The sequence below is a fragment of the Echinops telfairi genome, unplaced genomic scaffold (assembly GCF_000313985.2).
Source record: "Echinops telfairi isolate 266 unplaced genomic scaffold, ASM31398v2 ScPeMD7_3;HRSCAF=10, whole genome shotgun sequence".
Lineage (NCBI taxonomy): Eukaryota > Metazoa > Chordata > Mammalia > Afrosoricida > Tenrecidae > Echinops > Echinops telfairi.
In genome coordinates, this window is record NW_022103899.1 from 48178773 (window position 1) to 48188650 (window position 9878).

General features: G+C 44.7%; 1 protein-coding gene across 2 annotated transcripts in view; it reads right to left on the reverse strand.

The window, feature by feature from the left end:
• EPHA4 (EPH receptor A4) overlaps positions 1-9878 on the reverse strand; it is a 158982-nt gene that overhangs the window by 4553 nt on the left and 144551 nt on the right. For both annotated transcript variants that reach the window (XM_004701633.2, XM_004701634.2), the window contains exons 12-15: positions 9310-9371; positions 8656-8865; positions 6068-6217; positions 2609-2802 (exon numbers count right to left, since the gene is read on the reverse strand). In XM_004701633.2, coding sequence (XP_004701690.1) covers positions 2609-2802; positions 6068-6217; positions 8656-8865; positions 9310-9371 — 616 coding nt within the window. The remainder of the gene's footprint in view (positions 1-2608; positions 2803-6067; positions 6218-8655; positions 8866-9309; positions 9372-9878) is intronic.

Sequence of the window (9878 nt, forward strand, 5' to 3'; positions counted from 1 at the left end):
TGATATGATCGCTGAAGACAAATGGGTGCATAAGCAAATGTGGTGAAGAAAGCTGATGGTGCCTGGCTATCAAAAGATATAGCATCTGGGCTCTTAAAGACTTGAAGGTAAACAAGTGGCCATCTAGCTCAGCAACAAAGCCCACATGGAAGAAGCACACCAGCCTGTGTGATCACGAGGTGTCAAAGGCATCAGGTATCTAGCATCATCAGAACAAGAAAATCATATCATTGTGAATGAGGGGGAGTGCTGGGTGAAGACCCAAAGCCCATCTGGAGGCAATTGGACATCCCCTTTCGGAAGGGTCTCGGGGAGGAGATGAGCCAGTCAGTGTGCAGTGAAGCAACGATGAAACATACAACTTTCCTCTAGTTCCTAAATGCTACCTCCCCCCGCCCCCACTATCATGATCCCAATTCTACCTTACAAATCTGGCTAGACCAGAGGATGTGCACTGGTACAGATAGGAACTGGAAACAGGGAGTCCAGGGTGGATGATCCCTTCAGGACCAGTGTTGAGAGTAGTGATACTGGGAGGGTGAAGGCAGGGTGGGTTGGAAAGGGGGAACTGATTACAAGGATCTACATATAACCGCCTCCCTCAGGGATGGACAACAGAAAAGTGGGTGAATGAAGACGTCAGACAGTGCAAGATATGACAAAACAATAATTTATAAATTGTCAAGGGTTCATGAGGGAGGGGGGAGTAGGGAGGGAGGGGAAAAGTGAGGAGCTGATGCCAGGGGCTTAAGTGGAGAGCAAATGTTTTGAGAATGATGAGGGCAATGAATGTACAAATGTGCTTTACACAATGTGATGTATGTATGGATTGTGATAAGAGTTGTATGAGCCTCTAATAAAATGAATAAAAAACAAGTTATGATCACACAATAACGGAGGTAAAATGTGAATTCAGCTGTGCATCGATTGCTAACTGAAGAAAGAAGTGGCAGGGTGCCTCAATAGAGACCACAGGCTTGGAAACCCCCATGGGACAGTTGTGCGCAATCCCATAGGGCTGCTGTGAGTGGGACCGGACACCATTGCAGTGGGTGTAGATGGCCTAGGAAGGTCTAAGGCACTTGGCCTTTTGTGCTTGTCTTCTCATATGGAGTCTCTGATAAGGAAAGTCTATACTGAGTTGCACATTGGACTGCGAACTCAAGGCCAGAAGTTCAAAACCTCCGGCTACTCTGTGGGAGAAACATGAGGCTTTCTACTTCCGCCCAAAGTTAGTCTAGGAAACCCACAGGGGCAACCCTATTCTGTCCTATAGAGTCACTGTCAGCAGGAACCGACTCAAGGGCAGTGAGTTTGGTATGATACTAGTGTTTCTCAAAGCGGGCAATTCTTCCCCTAAGGGGCGCTGGAACAAAGGAGGGCAGGCTGCAGAAGCAACTACCTAGCCTTTATCTTGGACTATGGGTAGAGCACAAAAGTTTTTCAGCATCAGGGTGGGGCTGAGTAATTTTTATTTTTTTTTCTGAAAAGGGGGCAATAGGGCCAAACAAGTTTGGGAATCTCTGGTCTATAGAAAAGCTTCTCATACTGTGGCTTGTCACGTAAGTGGAGGTGTGGGTCCTGAAGGTTTCTGAATGTGTGACGACCACAAATTAATTCAACATCAAACAGGCAATGAGTCCAAAGTGTTTCTGACAGCCTTTGCCTGGGTTACAAATTCCTCAGGTGGCAAGGGGCCACAAAATGGAAAACGTTTAAGAAGCCATGGACTCTCTACCTTTGCAACCCAGACTGTTAGCTAACAGCCTAAGTTTCTGCCCGTGAACTATAGTCCCACGTAGAAAAGTTCCTTTTGAATTACATAGACTATGCAATACACCGATATGCAGCTGCATGATTTACTCATAGCGACCCCCCCGGGGCATGGCAGAACTGCCTCTGTGGGGTTTTGAGATGATAACACAGCAGATAGTAGAAAGTCTCATCTTTCTCCTGCAAAGTGGTTGTTGGTTTCGAACTGCTCACCTTGCAGTTCACAGACCAAACTCAGAATCTTTCTGCCAGCTGGAATCAATTGGATGGCAGTGAGCGAGAGAACATGAATGTCGACTCAGTCGATCTGTTTTTTAGTCCCATGTCCTTCTCTTGAAAAGACTCAGAAAATAGACACCCTAAGATGTGAAAATGAATGAATCTCTTGCTATAATTAACACCTTCCCAGTGAACTCCAAATCACAGTGCTTCAAGAGCTGTCCTCTAATCCTATTTCTTATGAACATACTCTGTTCTTTGCTTTCTCTTTTCTTTCCAAACACAGCATCCGAACACCTTCCAAAAATATATTTCATCTTCCTTCCCAAATGACCGTATCGTCCATCATAAAGCCAGCACTTTAGTTATTTCTTTGTTGCGATTATGTTTACTTTCTTCCTTTCTGCTTCTTTACGACTCTTGGAAGTATTAAGCTCTGCACAACGGTAAGTAGAACTACCCTAAGTACTCCTGTCATGGAGGAAGAAGCCACCCAGGTTGCTGGGAGCCATGAAGAGGCCTCTGAGGAAAAAGCAGGGATTAAAGTGAGCTGCCTGCCTGCCTGCCGCCTCTAATGCATTCTTTCATACATCACCATTAAGCAAGCATGACTGACCTGGAGTGCTCAGTGCCCGTTCTCTTCAAGCTGTTGGGGTTGCGGATGAGTTTGTCCAACATGTTGACAATCTGCCCAAATTTAGGCCTGTCACTTCTCTCCTTCTGCCAGCAGTCCAGCATCAGCTGGTGGAGTGCAATGGGACAGTCCATTGGCGGGGGCAGTCGGTAGCCTTCCTCAATGGCTTTAATCACCTATGCAAGACACAGAATAGTAGGGATGCTAAGCTGCCAGGCGAGCTGCTGTTAGAGGTCCACCCTCCCCCAGCAGGCATGTTCCGGCAGGCTGGAGCATGGGAACAGCTCCCACGCCCTGCATACAGGCCAAAGCGGGACCAGAGAATTTCTGGCAGTGGGACAGCAAAGCCAGCTGTTGCCATGAGGTGTTCTCAAATGGCAGGTAAGGCCAGTCGGAAGCTCTGTTCCAGCATGGTGAGAACCCCAACGAATGGACAACCGTGATATCAGAGCTTTGGAGACAGCCCTCAAAGGTCCCGGGCCCTTTCTGCTAGTCAGTGTGGGCACCTCTTGCCACTCGAAAGCAAACCCCTCTGCATTATTTGAAGTCTGTATGCCCATGCTCTGGCAGTGGGTGGTCAGCACCAAGGCCACCTTCCCGCCTTGCTGACACTGCACTTCTCTGAATCAGCTCACTCCTCCTGCCTCTCCCTTCAGTCACCCATCCAATTGCCCTTCAACTCTCTCCCTTTCTTGGTCTCAGCTGTCCACCAACTGCAGTTCTTTGTCCACGGCATTTACACTCCTACCAAGCACCATCTCACAGCTGACGAAGCACTTCTCCTGGGAGGCGCTTTCCGTCTCTGAGACTAAACAATCCCAGTCTTGCTTCTCATTCTAATCTGTCTTCACAAGGGCTGTAGGACTTTTCTTATTGAGTTTTTCCTTTGTCTACCTCCTAAGTAAGGGTCTGAATCCTAGTGATGTAAAGTGGTATGCGATGCTACCAAAATCACTTCAGTTTCTTAACTGCCCGTAAGTGTTGCTTATGGCTGGCCCATGAGATCTGGAGGGGTTGTTGTTTGATTGTTGAGGAGTGTGGAAGTCCACCCCCCACAAGAAAAAAAAAAAAGATGGATAGTGTTAGCCAACCAGTGACTACAAGCTCCTTAATGACCACCGAGCTCAAAGACCACATGGGACTCGCTTGTCATGAGTCTAATGCCTGTTTAACAGCTTCAAAAGAATGTCATCATTCCAACTGGGTCCAGTTTCTATGCACAGAGGCTACATGTGTAGTCTTTGACACCTATGCACGGCTTTCTACACGAACAATCATCTTGCAATGTGTTAAACCTCCAGAGACCTTCACCCTCATACATGGTGCCAGCATCCTGTTGCCCGAGTACTACGCCCATCTCCTTCTAAGGCAGGCCTCTCTCTAGGCTGTCTTACTTAGCCAGAGTCTGTTGCATTCTGGCAACTGCATAAGCCAGTTTGATCTTCGGACATTCTTTTATCTTGCCAGGTGCCTGGTCTTGACTCTAGCCTGAATGAAAACATGTTCTATCAAATTGATGAGAATGCAAGAGGCACTGGGCTGGTGCCAGGGCAGCACAATGTGTTAGAGCCCTCAGACTGATAAGTACTTGCTCATAAGCTCCCTATCTGCCACCAGCTTGGGAGATGGTTTAGGGGTTAATAAAGCATATTTTCTCAGTTTACTGCTGAATGTTGGGAGGGGGAGGGGGGACTGGGGGAGGCGGGGGACAGAGGATTAAAACAAACAAAACACTTGATAATTTTGACATATTTTCAACAGTTACTCTCCCTCCATATGCCAAATAAATGCTAGGCATGAAAGTCATTCCCCTGTTACATTTCCTGTTGATGCCTGTTCCACACAGAAGCCAACACTGGGAAAATACCTGTGAGTGACAGACATGGCAGGAGGTATCTTTTGTTTCTTTCTTTTTTAAAATAGAAAAAAACAGACAACTAGAAAGTTCCAAATTACAGTAATCCTTTGAATATCCAAACGGATCAAAATCACAGGTCTAAATACATTTAGGGTAGGAAAACTGACAGTGTCTTTAAAGAGACTGCCCTTACGGACATTTGGCTATTCCCCTCACTTGAAATAAAGAAAAGCTTAGACAACAAATAATTATAGAATGAAAGACACAGCACCATTTGCTCATTTAAGGCCATTTGCCTTGCTCCCTTCTGAGCCTCTCCAACCTGGACCCAAATATTGCTATAAGAGATGACATAGCACAATCATATCAAACAATATATTGCACATAATTCACCCCTGTTGTCTTTTCCTAGCCGGTAATGATCTATCAGTTATGCTAGCTGCTGCCTTTCTTCCCATCTGCTATGAATTTTCTTTTATAATTCACAGGTAATACAATGTCAACATGCCCTTCTCCTTAATCTAGTTAGAGAAGAGATAATTCTTGTTAGCCCACGAGACAAGGAGTGTATTAGTGTCTGCTTAGCTCTGACCATGCTTTCATTGAGAAGGGGGCTGCATCCTATTTCTAAAGTGCACCTGGATCTTCATTTAATTGTCAAGACTTGGCAACTTCCTGTTGACTCAGGAGAGCAAAGCGGTAGGTCAGGGAACCTTCTGCCAGAGAGAAGAAGCTGGTCCCTAAAAATGTAATTCTAATCGAAGGGCTGAATACCATTCCCTTGTAAGCACTCGATGTTAATGTTCTACCTCACTCACAATGTTTTGGTCTGGTATCCAACTCTTCTAGAAACTAAATCAATTCATCCCAGAATTAGCTCAAAAGTGCTCTAGGAAGAGCCCCCAAGCCATCATCCCCGTCCCCCCACCAGTTTTCTTTCTCACAGGAGATGTTCGTAATTAAATTCTATTACTCTGGAATCTTATTAGTGTCATTATTGAATGCTTCTCTGAAATTACAGCATGGTGGATACTCCCTTACGAAGCAGTCCAGATGGCACATCTAAAAGGGATGTGCATAATTTACAAAGGGTCATTTAATGGAGCTTTATTTTAGAGGTCTCCAGGGGCAAGCTCTAATTACAATGGTGCCAGCTTTAAAATATTTACCAGTTTTCTTCCAATAAACCTTTCATGTCACTTTGATCACATGTGAAATTTGTAGAAGTTTCTCCCCCCACCCCCACATGTCCCTTTATTTTCTCAAACTCGTGAAGGGCAAATGTGGTTCAGCATGGCTTGAAAAAGTTAACCAAGTGAAAACTAAACAACAAACAACAATAAACACATCATCTCTGTCCACTGGTGCATCTATCTCTACTTGATAGCATGCTATGGCACCATCTAATTTTGGTCCTTGAAATCTATGACCGTAATTTTAAATTCAATAACTAGATACATCTGTCTTAGCGATCTTGAATTCAACTTCATCCTTTCAACGTCTATGTCCCTTCCATCATAAAGCAATGCCTAACTTCCTGAATCTCAATGCAAGGACACATATTTCAAGACACAGGTACTCACGTCTTGATTGGACATATCCCAATAGGGCCTCTCTCCGTACGACATCACTTCCCACATAACGATCCCATAGCTCCATACATCACTTGCTGATGTGAATTTACGATAGGCAATTGCTTCTGGCGCAGTCCACCGGATAGGAATTTTGCCACCCTGTGAACATGTGAGCCATAAGTTATTCCCTCGGTACAGCATGGATGTGTCAGTCTCATTTCTGGCTGTTGGTCCTGCTTGTCAAGTAGGACAACAGCATTCCTGAGAGAGTTCACAAAACTTGTTTATTTTAACTAAAGTCTTCCAGGTTGAGATATTGCTCCTCGGACATTTTCTTTATCACAGGAAAGTGAGCGAGTAATCTATTTAATTATCCCGAAAAAGTCTACCTGTCATCTGACTCGGCCTTAAGGCTGTGTTGTGGGAGAGAGGGAATCTCTGGCTTTACAAAAGGCTTGACTTCCCTCCCCGTGCAGTGCACTCTCAATGCTTAACCCTGCCTTTGAAATCATGAACTAACTGAGAGAGGAAAGTTTCGATCCGTCACACCGACATCCTACTGTAGCACAGAATATCCCTCTGAGACAGGAGATGGTGTGATCAAAAGGTTCCTAGCAGAAGCCGAGGGCACACAAGATGCCAATGCCATTCAGGGTTTTAAAAGAAAACAGAATTGTAGCTATTCCCTAATTAATAAAAAGATTAGTCTGTACCTGTGAATTCGGTAAAGTGATTACTATCGAGGGAAATTTGGAAAAGTATGTCTTTTTCTGTTTGATGTTTCTTTTTTTTTCAGCTTACCCAAAATGTTTCCCGTTCATGAATTGAGGTAAAGAGTTTCAATTTTCCCATTGATCCCCCTGGAAAAGGTGATTCAACTAGAAGTCATTCCTTTCCAGTGTTCAGGTAGAGATGGCTTCAAAGCTCTCTCCGCTTTATTGGGGCTACTGAACAGGAGAGATAGAGTCTGCCTCATGGTTTGTGACTACACACTAAGCTGCTGCATCTAAGTTTGGTGGTTTGAACCCGCTAGCCGCTCTTTGAGATGCTGTTGACAGCTTGCGCTCACAGATACATAGCTTTGAAAACCCAAAGGGACAGTTCTACTGTGTCTTATAAGGTTACTATGAATTGGAATCCACTTGACCATCCGTTCCCTCCACACCTCCCCCACCCCTGATAAAAGGTTGTCCTGTAAATAGATTCACAGGCCGAAGGCATTTATTCGGCAATCCTAGTGTGTTACATTCCTGTTCCTCAGACACAAAAGGACACTTGTTTGACCTTCTGCCTTCCTTAAATATTTGGCTAAGGGTTATCTATGCAAATAGATCATTCTAGAAGCCTCTTTTAACTTTCCTCCTGTCAACTTTTGGGAGGAAAGAAAAGATCTTCCGTATCCACAGACAAAGATGTATTATTCTCTAAATGAATGGACATGGAATTCAAGAGGATGTACAGTAGACTCAAAATTAGAGCCCCAAAGATCATATACTACCACAAAACAAAACAAAAATTCCCCAATACAACAAAATAAAAATACCACACATACCAAAAAACCCTCAATCTTAGATTCCAGATGTTGAACAGTGGTGGCGGCTGCTAATTGTCTGCTTCGTGTTGCTGTTGGCAGTGTGCACCCTAATGGCCAGTAACCGTTCCATGCCTGTTTGTGCCATGGACATTCTGTATTCAGGTTGCCAAAGCAAGATGGCAGAGCCAGTAACTGTGTAGTACTGTGCCCTAGTCCCTCGAATCACTCAGTAGTAAAGCAAAGGCCACTAGACAGTGAGAAACCTTGCTATGCAGAAGGTTTAAAAACCCTTTCTATATAGTCTCAGATTCAGTATTCACACTGCTTTATCTTATATCGAATAAAAAATGTTTATTTTTTCCCCTTTCATGTTAAGAGACTTTCTAAAAAAAATAGGAAGGGGGTGTCAAATCTCTAAAAATAAAATTCGCAGGCTGGGGCTATTTTTAAGCGCACAGTCCAAGCACAGTTATGACCGTCAAGGTGTCATGGGGTGCCTTGCAAAAAGCAAGCAAAGACACTGCCGTCAAGTGGATTCGGACTCACAGGGACCTGCTACCTATTTCCCTGGCTTCCAAGGGAAGGATCTTTTCAAAGACGGAAATGTCACACAAACAGGAGGAATGAGAAAGTGAGCAAATGGAAGAAAGATGAAGTGTAGAAAACAAGACAGTAACGACAATCACCTTCTGATGCCCCCGCCCCCGTAAGCCACGCACCCTCTGATAGGTGAGTGACGCATGGAGACTGGCTCCTCTGGACACCACCTACATTTTAAACACAGCTTCTCTTGCTTAGCAGCTCTCTTTCTGAAAACTGTACAGGGGAAAAAGGACTGCACTTGCTCCTCCTTTGTGGCTTTGTAATGTGACCTGTCACTCATCTGAATGCTCGGCTTCGAAACCCCATCTTTTCTTAGGAACACAGCTGAAAACAGATGCCAGGGATCTGAAGAGAGTCGAAGGATGAGGGCGTTCAGAATCATAAAGGACCTGCCCAGCAAGGTGAGAAGAGAGGGACGTTTCACTCGGGCAAGAGCCCAGAGGTCACAACAGCTCCTTACCCGGGTGGTGTACGCTGCCTCAGGATCGTCCTCGAGAACTCGGGACATGCCAAAATCAGATACTTTGCAGACCAAGTTGCTGTTTACTAGAATGTTCCTTGCAGCCAGGTCCCGGTGTACATAGCTCATATCGGATAAATACTTCATCCCTGACCCAATGCCACGAAGCATGCCCACCAGCTGAATAACTGTAAATCTGCCATCATTCTTCTGCATAGGAAAGCAATGAAGAACATCTCATTAGTATTAGGCCGGATTAATTATCGCCAAGCATTTATAACTTGGATCTCTCTTGATATCTTTCTCCGGTATGCAATGAAACTCAACATCATTTCCGGGCCTTACTGACCCAAGTCCCTAATTCACTGGTCGAATGTAATCCTATGAGCTGGGTGCTCATCCTGTGAGAGATGGACAGTATCCAACTGTCATGAATCTACAGCTCACACGGCTCTACTGTGACAAATAATATCTTCATTGAACATAGATTATTTAAGACTGTTAAAAATCACCACACGCTTCCCCATTGTATCTCTTACTCCTCATCTTCTTTCTAAAGGTCCGTGACAACCACCAAACCCAACCTTGCCGCAGCAGTTGATAAGAATATTCTAAGCCCCCCATGCTTGGGTTGAATCTGAAGTCATCACATACCCTGAGGAATGCGTCCAAGGAACCATTCTCCATGTATTCTGTGATGATCATGACCGGTTTACCTGGAGGTTTCGGAAAGAAAAACACAAATCCTTGACGAGCGCTGCAGTTAATGAGATAAAAATGGGCTACGCACAATTTTACTGCCAAGACACCTGTCTCGTGCGATCTAATTTAATTAAAACAAGCCAAGCTTATGCCTCAGCTGTGGGGAGCGAGGAATGAAATATTAAAAGGACGAGTAGGCTTAAATTCCATCTGGAAGGTTCACCCCTTTGGGTGGCTTGTGACCAGGTCTTTAACTAAAGTCGCCTCTGGGAGCCCGTGAATGGAAAAGCCAGAGGGGAAAAAGACAAATGAGCAGGTCTGTTTAAACACACAACACACACACACACACACACACACACACGAGATCCTTAGGATAATTCATTTGTTTAGGGGAAAAAGACAAATGAGCAGGTCTGTTTAAACACACAACACACACACACACACACACACACACGCGCGATCCTTAGGATAATTCATTTGTTTAGGGGAAAAAGACAAATGAGCAGGTCTGTTTAAACACA